Source organism: Puma concolor, chromosome D2 (assembly GCF_028749965.1).
Source record: "Puma concolor isolate L17-30 chromosome D2, mPumCon1.1.hap2, whole genome shotgun sequence".
Taxonomy (NCBI): Eukaryota; Metazoa; Chordata; class Mammalia; order Carnivora; family Felidae; genus Puma; species Puma concolor.
In genome coordinates, this window is record NC_141677.1 from 54,023,246 (window position 1) to 54,045,532 (window position 22,287).

The 22,287-nt window shown below is 39.4% G+C and overlaps 1 protein-coding gene and 1 long non-coding RNA gene across 6 annotated transcripts in view; one reads left to right on the forward strand and one right to left on the reverse strand.

The window, feature by feature from the left end:
- The window catches only part of EXOC6 (exocyst complex component 6), a 234,594-nt gene that overhangs the window by 12,380 nt on the left and 199,927 nt on the right, over positions 1–22,287 (forward strand). For 3 of the 5 annotated variants that reach the window (XR_015241737.1, XM_086680383.1, XM_086680381.1), the window contains exons 1-2: positions 4,415–4,515; positions 14,847–14,966. The exons of 1 other annotated variant lie outside the window; for it this stretch is intronic. Coding sequence is in view for 3 of the 4 variants with exons in the window: in XM_086680383.1 (XP_086536509.1) it covers positions 4,415–4,515; positions 14,847–14,966 (221 nt within the window). In the remaining variant the exon portion in view is untranslated. Of the gene's footprint in view, positions 1–4,387; positions 4,516–14,846; positions 14,967–22,287 lie in introns of those variants that run through there. One more of the 5 variants, XM_025917949.2, reaches the window with a different exon arrangement.
- LOC147576081 (uncharacterized) lies at positions 404–4,528 on the reverse strand. The gene is made up of 2 exons (XR_015241738.1): positions 4,392–4,528; positions 404–1,971 (listed from the first exon to the last, which is right to left on the reverse strand). It is a non-coding gene; the product is annotated as an uncharacterized LOC147576081 (long non-coding RNA).

A 22,287-nucleotide genomic window follows, 5' to 3' on the forward strand; every position in this document is an offset into this window, starting at 1 on the left:
GTCTGTTTCCTCATATTAAGGAACTGGAGATAGTGGAGATAGTGGAAAGTACCCCATAGGATTAAATTAGATTTCCGTAAAATTAGTACTAATTAAATACCCAGTTAAATTACTCATTAAGTTAGTAAAGATTAAATTAGATGATATAGGGGCGCCTGGGTGGCTCGGTCGGTTAAGCGTCCGACTTCGGCTCAGGTCACGATCTCGCGGTCTGCGAGTTCGAGCCCCGCGTCGGGCTCTGGGCTGATGGCTCAGAGCCTGGAGCCTGCTTCCGATTCTGTGTCTCCCTCTCTCTCTGCCCCTCCCCCGTTCATGCTGTGTCTCTCTCTGTCTCAAAAATAAATAAACGTTAAAAAAAAATTAAAAAAAAATTAGATAATATGATGGGCTTAGCGAACAGTGCTCAATATATAGCTACTATGGTTTTTATTTTAGTCTTTTAGAAATGTATCACTTAGAATAGAATTATAATAGGCTTTTTTTTGCACATTTATACATTTGTTATATCTATGTCTAAAATTTGAATTTACATAGTTATTTAGAACATTTAGCTTTAAGTTCTTAGCAAAAAATTTCAGGTGCTAACGGAAATGTCAGCAGTCATAAAGGGAACCAGCTAAAGCTGCTTCGGAAGGAGAAGTGGTAATAAGGACTTCCTTCTGTCTTGACTTGACTTGAGGGGAAGATGCCGCTGCTTATGTTGAAGTAATCTCTATGGGCAGGTGTTGAAATAGGCCTGGAGTGAGGAGTAGCAAAGCAGGACTGGCTTCCCAGAACAGGGTCTGGGTCTGGGTAGATGGTGTCAGGATTGGTGAAGAGAAGCGGAAAAAGTCTTGGCTAATGAATGCTCAGGAAAGGAACGCTCCATTAGGAGACAGCTGCCAAATAAGAGGGTGGCCTATACCACTTGCCCTGCTCTCTTCACCTTGCTTTACTCTTCAGAACAATGAATTCTGCACATTGACTGAGCTAAGAGTCTGCCATTTCCTGCAGGGAGAAATGGCTTTGCATTCTCTTTGTAGGAAGATACAAATGTTGTCTTCATTTCATATGTTTTGGTTTCAGGTTCAATTTTCAAAAGGTTTATTTTCCCTTCTCAAGAGCTGAACCTGAAATTCAGATGTACTAACACCAGATGGTGGTTGTTGATACTTGGAGACACAGTCAGCTAAGAAAAAGATTCAGTTTTTTAGAACTCAATAAAAACAATGGCATGAAGGGCCCAAACAGTGGAGTCTAGGTACAGGGACTTGGCTTGACTCACAGATAAAATTTTAAATAACCAGAGGAATGGATGAAGTTTATATCCTCTGACAAAAGTCCATAAATATTGTTTCTTGCATTGAGGCTCTTGATAAAAGTGGGCATCATGGAATTTGAGGTACACATTTGCTGTTAATACTAGAGATTTCTATTAAGACAACTGAATACAACTATATAAAATGCTGTGTTTAATGCCAGTATATAAACAGTAAGTTTGAAAAAACTTTTTACGATTTGCTATTATTCTAATTCCAAATTGTTACCAATCACAGATTAATCAAATTCTTGCCTTATGCTCAGAACTGTTTGGAATGCTCCTTTCTAACTCATCCTGAATTCTTTCCAGTGGCTTCTGATCTTCAGCATTGTCTGGTTTCAAAACCCCTTTCTCTCAGCCACATGCAGAACTCCAAGGGGGAACTATACAAAATTGCAAAATTAAAAAAAAAAAAAGTCATCTCTGAACGTCAGGTCTTTAACATAGTGTGACAGTGCTGGTGGCCTCAGGAAGACTTTTTTTTTCCTTTGGCATATTTTTACATCTTGAGAAAGTGTGATTTCCCAGAGAAGATCTGGATTCTTCTGTACCATTGAGACAGTGGAAATAGGCTTCTGATGGTGTTTCTTGGCAGAATGGGCAGTTGGATGTAGCAGAGCTTCCTTGATCTTCTAAGCCAGTGTGTACTCAGATCAGTCACATGTTGATTCCTTGGGGACCAAGTGTACAAAAACAAACAAAACTCACAGATGTATGAAAAGGAACTAATCAAAACAAGTGCACACTAGTAAAACAGTTGGTAGTGGAGTGGACAAGTGTGTGCTAAATTGAATCTAGAGTTAGCAGAGAATGTTGTGATTAGATAGGGGAATCTTTATGAAGGAGATACATTTGAGTTTTTCGGGAAGGACAGAAATTTCAGATTAATGGAAAAGAGAGCATTTATGTATGATAGTAATGTTTATAGGGCACTTAATGTATGTGGCAGGCAAAATAATGGCTCCCCCAAAAGGTTCACATCCTCATCCCTGGAACCTGTAAATATGTTGTACTTGACAAAAGGGGTTGTTGCAAATGTGGTTAAGGTTAAGACCTTAAGATAGAAGATTATCCAGACTTATATGGTTGGGTCCAAACTAATCACAGGGGTCATTAAAAGCACCGAATCTTTGATGGCCTATGTCAGAGTCAGAGAGAGAGATGTGACTACAGAAGAACGAAGAATGGTCAGAGAGATGTGGTGTTGCTGGCTTTAAAGAATGAGGAAGGGGGTCATGAGCTAAGAATTCTGGGTGGCCTCTATAAGCTGATAAAGGTAAGGAAATGAATTCTCCGGAAAGGAACCAGTCATGGTGGCACCTTGAATTTAGGCCAGTGAGACCCCTGTTGGACTTCTAACCTATAGAACTGTAAGATAACACATCTGAATGTTTTAAGCTACTAAGTTTGTGGTAATTTGTTACAGCAACATTAGAAAACTAATATGAAACAGTGAGATGAGGTAGACCCTACAGTTGTGGTCACTTACAGATGCAGAGACTGAAAAAGATAACTAGGTTCCTGCTCAGTGTCACCCAGCTGTGAAGTGAAGGAGCAGGGAATTAAATTGAGGACCCCTGTGTTCAGAGCCCATGCAATACCACCTCCCGGGAATTTTGTGGGAAGGAGGATGGAGGTAAGCTTCTAGTAAAAACTCACTGAAGGGAGTGAGTTACACAGCTGGATAGGAAAGAGCATGGTTCACTCAAAGGGAAGTTCAGTGGGGCGCCTGGCTGGCTCAGCTGGTTGAGCCTCGACTTCTGCTCAGGTCATGATCTCAGTTTGTGAGTTCAAGGACTGCATCAGGCTCCGTGCTGGCAGCTCGGAGCCTCGAGCTTCCTTCGATTCTGTGTCTCCTCTCTCTGCCCCTCCCCCGCTCATGCTCTTTCTCTCAAAAATAAATAAATGTAAGGAAAGGGCGCGGGGGGGGGGGGGGGGGGAGTTCAGAGCCTTGGATTAATGGCGACTGGAAAATAGTTGTCCCTTGGGGCTAGGTTTGCATTCCTTGATTATCTTCCTCAGTCGCTGCTTTGGTCATGACAAACTGGTTTACTCAGAGTCCCACAACAAGTCATTATGCAGGACTCTCCTACATTAGTACTTTGCGAAGCCACGCAGCCTCTTTCCCATCTCTCTGATGCCTGCTCCTCTCAAGAGTTTCCACCCCTCCTCATCCTAGCTACAGCAACTGGAAGGCACTTGGGTTCAAGGATTTGAAGGGCCTAGGCATGAAGTCACACGTTGCTCTGAGCCTCTCTTGTATCCTTGCCATAAAGGGTCAAGACTGGCCACCGTGAACTTCCCGCAGGCAGAGATGTGAACGCACCCAGAACAGTAGTCATGGGATTTTCTTGGCACATTCCTAAAATAAATCTTACTCCCACACACAATTTTTATTGAGTGCACATTTTCTTTTCTCTGACTCTCCACCACACAGAGTACATCAGGCCTCCTCGTTAAATGTTCCCGTAGTGTTTTTTTTTTTTTAATTTTTTTTCAACGTTTATTTATTTTTGGGACAGAGAGAGACAGAGCATGAACGGGGCAGGGGCAGAGAGAGAGGGAGACACAGAATCGGAAACAGGCTCCAGGCTCTGAGCCATCAGCCCAGAGCCCGACGCGGGGCTCGAACTCACGGACCGCGAGATCGTGACCTGGCTGAAGTCGGACGCTTAACCGACTGCGCCACCCAGGCGCCCCTCCCGTAGTTTTTATTACAGATCGAGGGTGGTTATTTCATGGTCGATCTGCTTCATTATTCAGGTATTTCCAGCGCGTAGCAGAGGGTGTGGCACACAGAATACAAGAATGTACGGGAAAGCCAGGTCTGTCACTAGATAGCAACTAGGGGCAAGTAGCTGGGGAGAGCGGAAGGCGACGCGTCTTCACTCCTCGCCTGGGCGGGCAGCACCTTGCGCTCGGACAGGTGCTGGCGCTGAGCCCGGGAGTCGGTCGCGTGCCCGCCTGCTGCTTCCCACGCACTCCGCGCGCCCCCGCGCCATCTCCCCGCTCGCCACGCCCCCTTCCCCACCCCCTTGCGCGCGCGCCTCAGGGCGCTCGCCCCCGCCGTCTGCGCGGCGCCGCGCCTCACCGGCTCCTCAGCTTCCAGCCAAGATGGCGGAGAATGGCGAGGGTCTGGGCACCGTCCCGGAGCACGAGCGGATCTTGCAGGAGATCGAGAGCACCGACACCGCCTGCGTGGGGCCCACCCTTCGGTAAAGCTCTCATTCCCCCAGGACCTCGCGCTGCCGCTGCTGGCGGCTCATGAGGAGCCGGGCGGGGCGTCAGCCACCGGCCGCGCGCGGGGCGTCCCGACAGGTGGTGCGCGCAGAGGCGGGCGGGGGCGCTCCAGGGCGGCGGGCCGAGACCTGGTCCCGGTCCGTGCGGGGAGGGGCCGAACGGACGGCTGCACCTGTCGGCCAGGCCCGCCTCAGCTGCAGGAGCTGTCACCACTCAGCCGGTGGGTGTGGCCACCGCGGCGCCGCCCGGCCCTGTCCTGGGGTCTGGAGGACGCGCCTTGGGCCTCCCGGGCTCCCGGCGGGGCTGCTGGCGGCTGTGCTGGGGCGAAGGTTAACTGCCAGCAGCCGGCGTGACTGAGGCGCGGAGGCGCGCGCAGGTGGAAACCCAGGCGCCAGGGGCTGCGGCGAGCGTGGGAGAATTGAAATTGGGCGGGAGACGCCGGCACCATTATCCCTCAGCGCGGCGGGAGTGGGAGTGAGCGGAGCGTGGGCGAGAAAGGAGCGTGAGCTAGCGGGGAGGAGCTGATGCTCAGGAGCGCGCTAGTGTTAAGGAGCGCTCGCCCGGCACGCTTTCTGGAGTTAGGGAAGCTTTTAACTATTTACGAACGTTTCATTAATTTTGCATTAACTTTCTCATTTATTTTAAAAAAAGAGGCACCCTTTAAAAATAGTACTAGATAATGAATATTCCAGACTGAATACTTGGCTGCCCTAATATAATAATAGAACATCAGCCGGGCACTGTTGTGATCCACTAGATTAGGTTAGGCATTCTCATCGAGAATAAGTGCCTTTTAGAGAAGCCTGATTGGCTCAGTCGGAAGAGCATGCGACTCTTCTTGATCTAGGTGTCGTGAGTTCGAGCCCTCCCTTGGGTGTAGATTACTTAAAAATGTGTAAATAAGTAAACTTAAAAAAAAAGAATAAGTGCCTTTTAAATACAAGGTTTCAACTCGTAAGGATAATAATGAAATTATTATTCACTTAGGGTACTTAGGAGTGATTGTGCTTTAACAGTATTTTCTTGAGGATACACTTCCTCGAAATGAAGTACTGTATGTTTTGTGGACTTGAATGTAGTATCAAGTGAAGCCATATCAAATTGTAATGTAAATTCACCTTGCCCTGAAAGTCTGGAGTGTTTAGCCCTAGTCCTACTACTGGAGAAGTGTGCAGTCGTGGGCAAAAATCATTTAAGCTCTCTAAACCCCAATTTTCTTACTCCTGTACTTGGGGAGGGGGTGGGTGTTTAGATGCCCAGGGCGTTAGAGACCTTGCCTATTTGTTCACCGCTGTGCCCTTAACACCAAGCATGTGGTAGGCACCTGATGAATGTTTTTTTTGGTCACATGAAGTTCCTGCTATGCTCCGATAAGCATAATTAGTGCATTTCCTTAATTTTCCAACATAGGTTTTCTTTTCATAAAACTCTGTACATTTGGTAATGAAAGTAGAAGTCATAGATTAAAAGGAAGCTTTGTTTTCCTTACTGCGTGGTGAAACTGAAAGAGTACAGTATGTGGTATAGTTATCAGAACAGCCAATTTTTAAAAATAGTATGGGTTATGAAGGAGAGACTTCCTGCTGGGAAAAAATGGTAGGCATTATCTTTGAAAAGAGAGGAAATTAGAAGAAAATTTTGAAATATATTGAGACTTTTGTAACACAAAAAGAATATGTATTCATAGTGTTATCATTCTGTTCTCTTTTGCTGGGCAATTGTGTCACCTCACTTTGTTGAAACCTATGCTGTTTCTTTGGTCAACTCCAGTGACTCATACTTACCCTGTATATATATATACACACACTTGTCATCTCATTTCAAGCACACTCTACATACACGCAGAAGGCACAGCTAGCAGTCGTTTCTCCTGAACAGTGTTTAAGCTATTACTGATTTTTCTCTAGGTTCCAATAAGTGCTAATATTAAATTTCTAAAAACCCTTTTTTTTTTTTTTGAAAGATACAAAGTAAAATAGTATAATGAACCACCATGAAGCCATCATCTAGCTTCATTTCAGCCCTGGCCAGTGTCATTCCATCTGTTCCCCTATCCACTCTCCCTCACCCTGGATTATTTTGAAGCAAATCCTGGACATCAGTTCACCTGGACATCAAGGTGCCTATCACATGCTTGGTGTTAGGGACAGAGCAGTGAACAAGTAGGTAAGGTCTCTAATGTCCTGGGCATCTAAACACCCACCCCCCTCTGCAAGTATAGGAATAAGAAAATTGAGGTTCAGAGAGCTTATTATTAAGATTAGTTTTTGTTACTTCCCAATTATCTTTTAGTTGGCCTACTGGCTTCTGATACTGTTTCTGTTTTTATTTTTTTTCTCCATGGGAGACTTTTTCAGCCTCACCTTTTCCTGATTTACTTTTTTTTTTTTAAAGTTTGTATATTTATTTAGAGAGAGAGAGAGTGAGGGAGGGGCAGAGAGAGAAGGAGGGAGAGAGAATCCCAGGCAGGTTCCACACTGTCAGTCCAGAGCCCGCAGTGGGGCTCGAACTCAAAAACAATGAGATCATGACCTGAGCTGAAACCAAAAGTCAGATGCTTAACTGACTGATCCACCCAGGTGCCCCTTCCAGATTTACTTTTTATTCCTAATGATTAAATGAGAAGCATGTGACTTTTCATTGGAGCTGGCCTACAATATGGTTCTTTGACCACAGTGGAATTAAATTAGAAGTCGATAATAGAAAACGGGAAAATTCCTAAATATTTGGGCACTGAATAACACACATCTAAATAACCCATGGGTGAAAGAAGAAACCAGAAAAAAAAGATTAGAAGGTGTTTGAACTAAATAAAATGGAAACACATCAGAATTTGTGGGGTACAGCACACAGAATATTTAGAGATTTATAGTGTTAAATGTCTTCACTGGCAAAGAATGGTGTCAAATCAATGGCCTCAGCTTCTAATTTAAGAAACTAGGAAAAAAAGAGCAAATGAAGTCAAAAAGAGCCAAAGAAAGGAGCTGATAAAGAAAGGGGATGATAAAGATTGGAATGGAAATCAATGAAAAGGGAAATAGAAAAACGATTGAGAGAGTCAGTGAAATGAAAACCTATTTCTTTGAGATTTGTAAAGTTGATAAATCTCTGAGAAAGAAAGGGAGAAGATACCAGTTATCAGGGATTACCAGTTCCTGATACCAGTATCAGAATGAGAGGTGACATCACTGCAGATTCTACAGATATTAAAGGAATATTATGAACAGTTTCATACCAATACATTTGCCAACTTAGAAGAAATGGACAAATTCCTTACAAGAGACAAACTATCAAGGTAATTTCCCCAAATTGGTCTTTAGATTTGGACAAAATCAAAATGCCCGCAGAAGGTTTTTTTTTTTTTTTTTTTTTTTTTTTTTTTTTTTTTTGCTAGAAATCAATAAGCTGATTCAGAAGTTCTATGGAAATCCATAGGACTGGGACGTCTGGGTGGGTCAGTCGGTTAAGTGTCTCACTCTTGATTTGGGCTCAGGTCATGATCTAACAGTTTGTGAGTTTGAGCCCTGGTTTGGGCTCTTAGCAGACAGTGTGGAGCTTGCTTGGGATTCTCTCCCTTTCTCTCTTTACACCCCTGCCCGCCCCCAAAGTAAATAAATAAGCATTAAAAAAAAAAAAAAGAAATGCATAGGACCTAGAAGAGTCTAACTTGGGAAAAGATGAATGGAGCTGGAAGACTTACACTACCTGTTTTTAAGATTTATTGTAAAGCTATAGTAATCAAGCCAGTGAGATACTAGCATCAAGATAAACAAATAGATTCACGGGGCAGCTGGGTGGCTCAGTCAGGTAAGCATCTCACTTCAGCTCAGGTCATGATCTCATGGTTCCTGAGTTAGAGCCCTGTGTCCGGCTCTCTGCTGTCATTGTAGGGCCTGCTTCTGATCCTCTGTCCCTGTCTGTCTCTGCCCCTCCCCTGTTTGCATGCACCTGCTCTCCCTCTTTCTCAAAAATAAATACACACAAAAAAAGAGATAAATAGATCCATGAAACTGAATAAGAGACTCCTTAAATAGATTCATACATGTGGTCAAATTAATTTTTGACAAAGACATAAAGGCAGTTCATTAAAAAAGGGTAATTTTTTAACAGTTTATTTATTTTGAGAGACAGCAGGAATGGGGGGAGGGATAGAGAGAGAGAGGTAGGGAGAGAATCCCAAGCAGGCCCCCAGCTACCAGCACAGAGCCTGATGAGGGGCTCAAACTCATGAAACAGTGAGATCGTGACCTGAGCTGAGACCCAAGAGTTGGATGCTTACCCACCAGAAAATGGTAGTGTTTAAAAAAAATTTTTTTTAACGTTTATTTATTTTTGAGACATAGAGCACGTGCGGGGAAGGGGCAGAGAGAGAGAGAGAGAGACACAGAATCTGAAGTGGGCTTCAGACTCTGAGTTGTCAGCACAGAGCTGGTGTGGGGCTCTAACTCACAAACCACAAGATCATGACCTGAGCTGAATGAAGTAGGACACTTAACCGACTGAACCACCCAGGAGCCCCGGTAGTGTTTTTAAATAATGGGTGAAACAATTGTATATCCATATGCAAAATAATGAACTTTGATCCATACTCTATACTATATTTAAAAAGTACCTCAAAGTGGATCATAAATATAAAATGCATAACTACAAAACTCCTAGAAACTGTATGCAGAAATCTTTGTGACTTTGGTTAAGGAGATTATTCTTAGATACTATTCCAAAAGCATAATATATAAAAGAAAAAATTGATACACTGACTTCATCAAAATTGAGAACATGTGGATATCAAAGATACCATTAAGGGAATGAAAAACCACAGGCAGGTAGAAAATATGTGAAAAATCACATATCTCATTAAAAAAAATAAGTTGTGGGGCGCCTGGGTGGCTCAGTCAGTTAAGCGTCCGACTTCGGCCCGGGTCATGATCTCGCGGTTCGTGAGTTCAAGCCCTGCATCGGGCTCTGTGCTGACAGCCCAGAGCCCGGAGCCTGTTTCAGATTCTGTGTCTCCCTCTCTCTCTGATCCTCTCCCATTCATGCTCTGTCTCTCTCTCTCGCTCTCAAAAATAAATAAACATTAAAAAAAATAAAAAAAAATAAGTTGTGTCCACACTGTATAAAAAAAGTCTTTGAGCCTAGATAAGAAAGCAAATGATCCAATTAAAAAATGGGTAAAAGATTTAGATACTTCACCAAAGAAGGTACACACAGGGCAAATAAGTATATGAAAAGATGGTTAACAACATTAATTGTTAGAAATGCAAATTAAAACTACAACAGTGAATCACACTATTGGAATGTTTAAAATTAAAAACACTGACCATACCATGTATCCGTGAGGTTGAACAACTGGCACTCTCATGCGCTGCTGTGGAAGTTTCACGGTGCCATTTATTATGTCAAAGAAGTTACATTTCATTCCTAGTTTCTTGAATGTTTTTATTATGAAAGAATGTTCAATATTTCAGATGCTTTTTCTGCATCTATTAAGATGGTTGTGTGGTTTTTAATCCTTTATTGTATTTATGTGGTATACCACATTAATTTTCAGATGTAAACCATCATTGTGTTTGTGGGAAAAATCCCACTTGATCATACCGTGTGATCCTTTTTATATGTTGCTGGATTCTGTTTGCTAGTATTTTGTTTAGGATTTTTGCATGTATATTCATAAGAGGTTTTGGTCTGTTATTTTCTGGGGATGCCTTTGTCTGGTTTTGGTATGAGAATAGTATCTGAGAGTGAGTTGGTTAGTGTTCCCTGAACTGAGATGACCATGTGGGTTTTTTTTGCCTTTATTCTATTCATGTGGTATATAGTACATTGATTTTTTTTGTTGTTTTTTTTTTAAATTTTTTAATGTTGAATCTCTCTTGCATTCCTAGGATAGATCCCATTTGGTCATGGTGTATAATCCTTTTACTGTGCTGTTGGATTTGGTTTGTTACAATTTTGTTGAGTATTTTTACATCTATATTCGCAAGAAATAAAAGTCTAGTTTTCTTTTTGATGTCTTTATCTGGCTTTGGTATTAGAGTAATGCTGGTCTCCTAGAATAAGTTAGGGAGTGTCCCTCCTCTTACGCTTTTTTGGAAGAGTTTGTGAAGGATTAGTGTTAATTCTTTAAATATTTGGTATCTGTGAAGCCATATGGTTTCTTTGGAGATTTTTGATTACTGAATCAATTTCTTGTAGAAATCTGTTCAGATTTTCTAGTCTTTTTGAATCAGATTTGTATCTTTCTAGAAACTTGTCCATTTCTTCTAGGTTATCAAATTGTTGTATGTGGTTGTTCATAGCATTCCCTTTATAACCCTTTTTATTTCTGTGAGGTCAGTAGTAATGACCTCTTTCATTCTGCATTTTAGTAATTTGAGTCTGTCTTTTTTTCCTTGGTCAACCTAGCTAAAGGTTTGTCAGTTTTGTTGATCTTTTCGAAAAACCAAACAACTCTTCATTTTATTGATTTTTATCTATTTTCTAATTATTTCATTTCTAATCTTTATTATTTCCTTTCTTCTGCTTGTGTTGTGTTAGTTTTCTTTCTATTGCTGCCTTCTGATGGAAACTTCGGCTCTTGATTTGAGATCTTTGTCATTTTTTTTTTTTTATAAAAATTTTTTTTTTTAACGTTTATTTATTTTTGAGACAGAGAGAGACAGAGCATGAGCAGGGGAGGGTCAGAGAGAGAGGGAGACACAGAATCTGAAACGGGCTCCAGGCTCTGAGCTGTCAGCACAGAGCCCGACGCGGAGCTCGAACTCACGGACCGTGAGATCATGACCTGAGCTGAAGTCGGCTGTTTAACCGACTGAGCCACCCAGGCGCCCTGAGATCTTTGTCATTTTTAAATACAGGCTTTTGCAGCTATAAGTTTCCCTCTGAGCACTGCTTTAACTTCGTCCTGAAGTATTTTTAAAATTTCTTTTATGATTTCTTCTTTGACTCATTGGTTACTTAGAAGTGTGTTAATGTCCACATATTTGTGAATTTCTCAAGTGTCTTTCTATTAATTTCTAATTTCATTACATTGTGGTTGGAAATCATACTTTGAATAATTTCAGTTCTTTTAATTTTATTGAGGCTTCTTTTATGGCCTAACATATGGTCTGTTCTGGAGAATGTTCCATGTGCACTTGAGAGGAATGTCCATTGTTAGATAATGGATAGCTTTTATTTTGTGTTGTTTTGGACCCTGTTGGTGTTCCCTGTATGTGCATAATTGTCATATATCCCTGATTGATAGACTTTTCTACTATCATAAAATATTCTTTATCTGTAGACTTGTTTTAAAGTCTATTTTGTCTGATATTAGTTAAGCCACTAGCTTTTTTATGGTGGCTTTTTGCATCATATGTCCTTTTCTGTACTTTTACTTTCAGCCTGTTTTTATACTTAAATCTAAAGATTGCCTCCTATAGATAGCATATTGTTGGATCTTGTTTGTCACCCATTTTAACATTCTGCCTTTCGTTTAATCCATTTATGGATTTAATGTTGTTATTTACCTAGTTATATTTATTTTACTGACATTTTACTTATTATTTTCTATATGTCACATTTCCTTTTTGCTTCATTGTTCCTTTTTTCAGCACTCTTTTTTATTACGTGAATATTTTCCAGTATAACATTTTAATTTAATGGTGTTTTTCAGTATCTTTTAAAAAGCTATTTCTTAGTGGTGGTTCTCAGGATCAACTTCAGATTTATTCTAACTTAATTCCAGTGAAATACAGAAATGTTAATTCTTTATATCTCTATTTTCTCTTTCCCTTTTTTGTCCTATTTTGTTATAGGTCTTACATCTATGTATGTTACAAACCCAACAGTACATTGTTGTAATTGTTACTTTATATAACTTCCTGTTTTTTAAAGAAGCTGAGAGAAGAAAGAAGAGCAAGTATGTATTTATGGAGTTTGTTACAACAATATTAACCCTTAATTACCATTTCTGATTGTCTTTATTTTTTGCTGGGTTGTAGGATGTCATCTTGTGTCATTTTATTACTCCAATACAGCTTTGCTCCTACACCTCCTTTTTGCTCTTACTGTCAAATATATTACATTTCTGTATGTTAGGCCCACAAATAGAACTATGCACATGTTGTTTTTTGCAATTGCTTTTTTTTTTTTTTTTAAAGAAAGGGGTTTAATTTTTTTTTTTTTCAACGTTTATTTATTTTTGGGACAGAGAGAGACAGAGCATGAACGGGGGAGGGGCAGAGAGAGAGGGAGACACAGAATCGGAAACAGGCTCCAGGCTCCGAGCCATCAGCCCAGAGCCTGACGCGGGGCTCGAACTCACGGACCGCGAGATCGTGACCTGGCTGAAGTCGGACGCTTAACCGACTGCGCCACCCAGGCGCCCCTGCAATTGCTTTTTAAGTCAGTTAAGAGAGATGCTATTTATACTATCTTTTATAATTACACAGTTAGCTTTACTAGTGTTCTCTCTCTCTCTCTCTCTCTCTCTCTCTCTCTCTCTGTGTGTGTGTGTGTGTGTGTGTGTGTGTGTGTGTGTGTGGTTATATTGACATCTGGGCTCACTTTTTTGATTGTGAAGAACTTCCATTAGTTTTTCTTGTAAGACTGGTCTGCTGTTAACTAATTCTCCCAGTTTTTGTTGATCTGGGAACATTCTTGTTTCACCTTCACTTTTCAAGGACACTTTTGTTGGATATTAGACTCTTGGTTGACAGTTTTTTCTTTTAGCACTTAGAATATGTCATCCCACTGTTTTTTGGCCTCCATTGTTTCTGTTAACCTTATTGGTATAACCTTGTATGTGATAAGTGGTTTTTCTCTTACTACTTTCAAGATGTTCTATTTGTCTTTCATTATTTTTACTATGATGTGCTTGGGTATGGATCTCTTTGTGTTATCCTTCTTGGAGTTCCTTGGTTATCTTCGATGTCCAGATTATTATTTTTTAGCATATTGGGAATTTTAGTCATAATTCCATCAAATATTTTTCAGACATTCTTTCTGACTTTTTTACCATCATAAAATATTACTGTGGTGCCCTCATCATGTATATGTTGATGTGCTTAATGGCATTTACATTTGTCTGAGGTGCTGTTCATTTTCTTCATTTTTTTTTTCTCTCTGTTCTTTGGATTGTATAATCTCTATTAGTCTGTTTTCAAATAGTCTTTTTTTTTTGCCAGTTCACATCTAATGTTGACATCCTCTAATGCCTTTTTCATTTCTGTTGCTGATTTTCGACTACAAACTTTCCATTAAAATTTTTTTTTATGTTTATTCATTTTAAAAATTTTTTTTTCAACGTTTATTTATTTTTGGGACAGAGAGAGACAGAGCATGAACAGGGGAGGGTCAGAGAGAGAGGGAGACACAGAATTGGAAACAGGCTCCAGGCTCTGAGCCATCAGCCCAGAGCCTGACGCGGGGCTCGAACTCACGGACCGCGAGATCGTGACCTGGCTGAAGTCGGACGCCTAACCGACTGCGCCACCCAGGCGCCCCATGTCTATTCATTTTTGAAAGACAGAGAGAGACAGAGTACAAGCAGGAGTGGGGCAGAGAGAGAGGGGGACACAGAATCTGAAGCAGGCTTCAGGCTCTGAGCTGTCAGCACAGAGCCCGACGCAGGGCTCGAACTCAAGAACCGCGAGATCATGACCTGAGCCGAAGTCGGACGCTCAACTGACTGGGCCACCCAGGTGCCCCTGGAATTTCCATTTTTAAAAATAATTTCTTTTTTAAATGTTTATTTTTGAAAGGGAGAGAGCTGTGCTCATGTGAGAGCATGGGACGGGCAGAGAGAGGTAGAGAGAGAATCCCAAGCAGACTCTGTGCTGTCAGTGCAGAGCCTGATGTGGGGTTTGATCTCATGAACCTTGAGATTCTGACCTGAGCTAAAATCAAAAGTCAGATGCTTAATTGACTGAGCCACCCAGATGCCCCTGAAATAATACCTATCTTTATCAATATTGTCTTTTATTAGACATTGTCATCATACCTTCATTTACTAATTTAAGTAAAGTTCTTTTCACTATTATGAATTATAGTACTTTGAAGCCTTTGTGAAATCCAACATCTGAGCCATCTCATGGGGCCTGTTTCTTTTTCTTTGTATGACTCACAGTTCCTGTTTCTTTGTTTATCTCATAATTTGTTGTTGTAGAAAACTAGAAAGCTTAGATAATATATTGTAGTAACTCTTGATACTATCACCTGAGTCTAAGGGTAGCTCTGGAGCTTGAATGACATCAGGGAGTTGTTCTCCTTTGAGCCATGGGGCTTCTCTTTTCCCTCATCTCCACAAATTTCTTATCTGCTGCAGGTTGCCCCTAGAGTGTGTGTGTGTTGTGTGGCATGACTTCCACATGCCTCCCACTTGTTGGTCTCCAGAGGAGGGTGCAGCTGGGAGTCCTCAGCAGCTGGGAGATGAATGCACCCTCAGGTAACAGGGATTTATTGCACACTCCAGCAGCTAGAACCCATCTAAGCAGATTGTACTCAATAAATGTCAAAGGAATAAATGGTATAACTTTTTTATTTATCTCTCTAGTTTTTACATTTATTCCTGGCTTAATGATTTTTCTAGGGGGTGAAATCCTCTAATTTTCTAATCTTCAGTTTTGTATCTTGTTTTCCAAAATTATTATTTTTTTAAAAGTTTTTATTTATTTACTGAGAGAGAGCAGGAGCGAGAGCATGTGGGGGGGGGGGGGGAACAGAGAGAGAGGGAGACAGAGAATCCCAGGCAGGCTCCAGGCTGTCAGCATGAGCCCGACCTGGGGCTCGATCTCATGAACCATGAGATTATGAACTGAGCCAAAATTCAGAGGTGATTGTTCAACTGACTGAGCCACCCGGGCACCCCTGTTTTTCAAAATTATGATAAAATATACATTGTATAAAATTTTCCATTTTAGCAGTTTTTAAATATAATGTGTCATTAAGTACATTCACAGTTATTCTGTAGCCATCACTACCATTCATCCTCAGAATGTGTTCATCTTCCCCAGCTGAAAGTGTGTTCATTAAAACACTAACTCCCCATTCCCTTTTCCCACCAGCCCCTGGCAATGACCATTCTATTTCTGTCTCTATGAATTTGAATACTCCAGATACTTCATATGTATGGAATCATATAATATTTGTCCTTTTGTGACTGACTTGTTTCACTTAGCATAATGCCTTCAGGATTCATCCATGTTGTAGCATGTGTGAGAATTTCCTTCCTTTTAAGGCTGGCTAATACTGCATTGCATGTATACATTATTTTTTGTTTATCATTCATCAATACATACTAGTATTGGTTCCATCTTTTGGCTGTTATGAATAATGCTGCTGTGAGCATGCTGTACAAATATGTGTTTGAGTGCAGTGGAGGTTTTTCAGGCCAGTGTCTGAGATGTGTTTTGACTGCAGGAGGGCTCTCAATCTTTTCTTTCCCTAGTTCTCTTTGGTAAACTAGGCGACCTGTGAGCCTCCTGTTTCAATTGTGTGCTACCAAAATCACCATTGTTTTCAAGAGTGCCCTTAATGTTTGAACTTCTCTACACTCTGTTTTAAATAAAGTCGCTTTCTTTGTGGAGAGCTTTGCAGCTGTCTGCACTTACCTCCTGTATCTCCCTGTGGGAGCCACTTCTCCAACTTGATTGTAAGCTGGGTTAGGAACAGTGGCTTGCTTCTCTTAGACACCCTTGCTTTAAGAGCAGGACTCTGGATATGGGAGTAAATTCTGGTGTGCTCAGAGCCTCTGTCCTGTGAGTGAGCTGTAGTGAGGCAGTCAGGAGCCTAATATTCCTGGCTGCGTTCTGTGACCCTTTCATGGGGCTGAGTGGAGGAAGGGAGACTGGGTAGAAGGGAGCCCCCAACCTTCTTGGCCACACTTACCTGGAACACAAAGTTGGTGGGAGGGAGGATGGGAAATGCTGGATGTCTGTCCTTTTTTTCCACCCTTGACTGAAACTTAGGGGGAGAGGAAGCCCTGCCTTCTTAGCCACACCCACCCAGGATGGAGCTTCTATCATGCTGAGCTGGGGGTTACAGAGGAAGGATGTGGGTCATGGTTCACGGGCCACAGACTTACTGTTCTTATCAAGCGTTTAGTAGATTTTCTTGAATAAATGTTTCTTCATTTGCTGTATGCTCTTAGAACAACCTCCAGAGACTTTAGAATTTTTTTTTTTTTGTTTTAAATAATTTTTACTAAGTATGGTTGTTTTACTAGGAAACAGCTTTGTGAGTTCTGGAAGCTTCTTGTTTTTAATAGTGGTAAATTTCACAAAGCAAAATAAGCTATTTTTAAAGGTTTAATTCAGTGACATTTAGTACTGAATTTATAGTACATTAACAAAGTGTAACCATCACCTCTGTCTAATTCCAAAACTTTCATTATTGCAGAAGGAAAAAGCAGTCATTCCCCATTCCTCCTCTTCTTTTAGCCACTGGCAACCACTATTCTGCTTTGTCTCTGTGTGGATTTACTTATTCTGGATATTTCATTTAAATAGAAGCATATACTATGTGACTTTCTGTTTGGCTTCTTTCACTCCATGATGTTTTGGGGATTCGTCAGTGTTGTAGCATGTATCAATACCTCTTTCTTTTTTAAGACTGACCAATGTTTTGTGGTATGGCTATTGCACATTTTGTGTATCCATTCATCAATTGATGAACATTTGGATTGTTTCTGTCTTTTGGGTGTTACGAATATGCTATGAACATTCATGTACAAGGTTTTGTTTGAATACTGGTTTCTATATATATATATATATATATATATATATATATATATATATATATATATATTTTTGTATATACCTAAGAATGGCATTGCTGGGTCATATAGTTATTCTGTGTTTAACTTAAAAAAAGTGTATTTTATGGAATGTCAATAATTTGAAGTAGCATGAGGCTATAATACTGTCCTTCATTATTGAAGACGCAAACTCTGACTTACAGCTTTTAGCAGAGCTAATTTAGGCAAGCATCAGAGTAAAACAAAAACTATCCATGTTAGATTTAGTGGTTATGTTTAACTTATTACTATAACTAATATTGGAATGGTGGAATTTTCTGTAATGTACAGTGCATTACTATTTTAAACATTTTTGGCTAGTGGAAACATAATCACAGCTAGCAAATTGACAAATCTTTAGGGACTTCCCATAAAGAGCACAATTTCAGAAATGTTTGTATTATGACACTTTTTACCTATACAAATTTAATGTAGGAAGGCTGAGCATCTCTTCTAATTTGACTTTTCCAGTGCAAGTTTTACTACAGTAGTACAACAAACCTAATTGTTTCTAGCATATCTTTTTGTAAGTTGAAAGTAAACAACTAACTATGCTCTTACAGAGTTGCTCTGGGAAATCTCAAAGACAGTTTTTAGGTGTAAAACATATCTTGAAAGTTTTATTTTTTTTTTCTTTATTTAGGCTCCAAATTTTAGAAAACAAAATCAAAACTGGGGCGCCTGGGTGGCTCAATCAGTTGAGTGACTTACGTCAGCTCGGGTCATGATCTCATGGTTTGTGAGTTCGAGCCCCGCTCCGTGTTGGGCTCTGTGCTGACAGCTCAGAGCCTGGAGCCTGCTTCTGATTCTGTGTCTCCCTCTCTCTCTGCCCCTCCCCCACTCATGCTCTGTCTCTGTCTCAGAAATAAATAAGTAAATAAAAGAAAATAAAATCAAAACAGTTATCAGATATTGTCTGAGAAGCAATACTTGGGTATTTAATTAAAGTGAAAGTGAAATATTTAAAAAATAAACATAGGTGACTTGATTGTAAAGAACCTTAGTTCTTTCATAAGTGAGAGGAAAATTGTTTATTAAATAATCAAGAATATAATAAAGTCCAGTGAAGAACAGAAAATTATTTTGGCAAAATAGACCCACTGCTGCTACCTAGGCAAATTGTACGGAAGATAAAGAATAACCTTTCATATTATAAGCATGTCATTAACTGGTAAACCAAGGAAGCAAACCCAATAAAATTGAGCAAATGTTGCAAAATTTCATTTTATTTTATTATTTAAAAAAAAATTGTAATGTTTGTTCATTTTTGAGAGAGAGAGAGAGAGGGAGGGAGGGAGAGGGAGGCACAGTATCAGAAGCAGGCTCCAGGCTCCAAGCTGTAAGCACAGAGTCTGACGCGGGGCTCGAACTCATGAGCTGTGAGATCATGACCTGAGCTGAGGTCAGACACTCAACCGACTGAGCCACCCAGGCGCCCCTGGTAATGATTTAAACTTTTAACCAAAACTATATTTAATTTACATTTCACATTGAAACACTGAGGTGGAACATTGAGAACTGTCTGTTACATACAACCAGCATTTTATCAGACTGGCAAAGCTCATGGGCACACCCAATACAACTCCCTGCAGACACTAATGTCCCTTTTATACCTTCTTAAAGTGGCAAAAATGAACACTTTTATTAACACATCCTCCAAATATGGCTTGTCTATAGCATATAAAAATAAGAAACAACAGTATATAGAGTAAATTATGGGTAGTAATCCCTCTTCTAAAATTCTACCATTTAAAAAAATTAGATGACCAATGGTTATTAGTTTAACTCACGCCACTGAGATCAAGAGTCACATGCTCTTCCAATTGAGCCAACCAGGTGCCCCTTAATATCAAAGTTATAAGCTACCTAAAAGATCTTGGAAATCCGTGTCAATACATGTTGTAATAAAAAGTTTGTCAGAACAATGATTCAACTTACTTGAACACAAATTTACATTTTAGCTATTTAAATAAAATATTTATATAGGCTAATGTTAGCTTATCTGAAAAGTAAATGTTTATGCGTTTAGGAAAAACAAACCTAAAATAAAATACCTAGAATAAACCTAAAACAAAAACCTAGAATAAAATGATCAATCAGAGAAAATAAATAGCTTTTTTCTTAAAGCAGAGTTATTAAACTAGACTTGTGTCAAAGTTGCACTTTACTTATGTGAACTTGGACTTTTTAAATGTTTCTTAGGGCCACTTGGCTGGCTGGGTTGGTAGAACATGTGACTCTTGATCTCAGGGTCTTTAGTTCATGCCCCATGTTGGGCATGGAGTCTACTTAAAAAAATAAAAATGAAAAAATTTAAAAATATTTCTAAGTTAATTCCTGTAAGATTAATTTATTAAGTCTAACACATTTAAATAAACAATAAGAAGTTTAATTTACTTGTTTTCTGGGAGTTTTATAATCTATTTATACAAATACTTGTTATTATTTTTAACCACTGAGCCAGTGAAAACAGAGTTCCTTTAATGAGAGGTAAAAGTTTCTGAACTGCAGATACAGAGCTTTATAGCTTTGTGTCTATGATTTCATCTACCGGTTTAGAGACATGAATTGTAGAGCTTAAAAACAAACAAAAAACCTCACTGGTCCAGATACCAAAAACTTATTCTTGGTGGGCATAAAATTCTAAATAGACAAAAAAAGATTATCAAGCCAGAGTGTGTCTTTTATCTTTTACCCAAGAGATCTCTATCATCCATGTTTGGGATCACCAAATAAATGGTTAAGCCATGAAACCAAATTCTTAGTCATTGTTACCACTTACGGTAATAATGTATTGGCCAGGCAGTAATTAAAAATCAAACCAAAACATACAATCTGTGGAGAAGAAACAGTAACAACAAGCAGAGAAGTAAGAGTCAGCAAAGTTAAATGTGTATTTCCACTTGGGTTTTACTTCTGGGATCCAAGAAAAGAGGTGTCTAAGCTTAGGCAGCTCGTGAGGTACAATTCTCTGGCAGTCCAGTTTCCTGACTGTGTCAGGCGAATCCACTGGGCACTTTGGTGAAACTTCCAAAACTTAAAAGATAGTTTCCAAAAAAGATAAAATCATGACTCTCATACAGATATAAAATTAATACATGTCAAAGGTTTTATTTAACTTGTTAATTATTGAGGGATCTAATAAGGCATTAACAACGGTTTCAAAAACAATGGCAGAAAACAGTATAGGCATTTGGGAATGCTGAAATAGATTTATAAATAGAGACATAAGTGGTGACTATCTGCAGGGCAGTAATTACTTGCATTCCACAGGCCGAAATGTTTTGTATTTCCATGAACAAGAATAACTTGCTTTACTATCAGTTCCTCAATGTATAGAGATGTGAAATAGGCCAGACAGTGAAAGGCACAGAAAATGTGTAAGAGTAATCCTTTTCATCCACTTCAAAATTCTTCACAATTTTTTTGCCATTATTGGAAACATTTTTTTTATTTTGTTTTTTACTATGCTTGCCTTTTTTTTTTGCCATGTCAAAGGTTTTAATTTTTATGAAAATGAAATTTATCAATCTTTTTCTTCTAGATTTTGAGTCATAGGAGAGTTTTCCATAGTACCAGGTTATAGAGAAATCTACCTATGTTTTCTTTTGGTATTTGTATGGTTTATTTTTTACCTTTACATTTCTTTTTTTTTTTTTTTTTTTTTTTTTAATTTTCTTTGGGTATGGTATAATGAATGGCTCCAGGTTTTATCTTTTTTTTTTTAAGTTTATTTATTTATTTAAGTAATCTCTACACCCAGCATGGGGCTCAAACTCATGACCTTGATTGAGATCACGAGTCTTGCGCTCTTCCAACTGAGCCAGCCAGGTGCCCTGGTTTTACTTAAAAAAAATTTTTTTTTGTATGGCAGTCCAACTATCCTAACACTTTTTATTTAAAAAACATATTTTTTTCACCTTGATTTGAGATGCTGCCATTATCATTTATTGAATTTTCATATGTGGTGGGTCTTTCTCTTGATTCTTCATTCTGTTCATTGTCTATATGTCTAGTCATACTTTCAATTATAGAGACTTTATTGTTTTATTTGGTGGGGCTACCTTCACCTCATTGCTCCTTTTTCAGGGGGTTCCCAGTGATTCTACCTATTTTTTAATTTAAAAAGTTTTTTGTTATTATCATTATTTGAGTATAGTTGACATATTAGTTTAATGTGTACAGCATCCGAGTCAACATTTCTATGCTTATGCTATGTTTACAAGGGTAGCTACCATCTGTCACCATACAATGCTATTACAGTACCATTGACTGTATTCCCTATGTTGTACCTTTCATTCCCATGACTCATTCATTCCATAACTGGCAGCCTGTATCTCCTACTCTCCTTTACCCATTTTGCCCCTCCTCCTTCCCCCCCTTCCCCTCTGGCAACTCTCAGTTTGTTCTGTATATGTATAAAAGTATAGATTTGATTCTGCTTTTTGTTTGTTTATTCATTTGTTTTTTAGATTCCACATATAAGTGAAAACATGTGGTATTTGTCTTTCTCTGACTTCACTTAGCATAGTACTCTCCAGTATATAGATTATCTTTTAAGCTATTAGGCAGACATCACATTAGATCTGCTTTAGACAGTTTAACATATTTTGTTTGACTTTCCAAAGTCTAAGAAAGCAGTCTACATCTGCAGTCATTAATCTGCTTTAAGCATTTTCAATTAAAATTTATTTAGCATTTCAATTTGTAATCCTAGAGGACAAATACAATTTTGTATGTATTGGGTGTTTCCATTTCTCATCTTTTGCATTTTACCAAGTAACACAAGTCAACAGGAAGAGACATCTCTGGTCAGGAGTGTAAAAACAGGAAGGAGGAAGTCTATTGCAAATCTGTGTTAGCCGATTATCAATTTAGGTTGCACTCTAGAGGATGTCCATTAGCGATTAGCATCGCACTTTGTTACCCAGAATTAACAGTAAGCGTTAATGTCAATGTTATAGAATGTTTA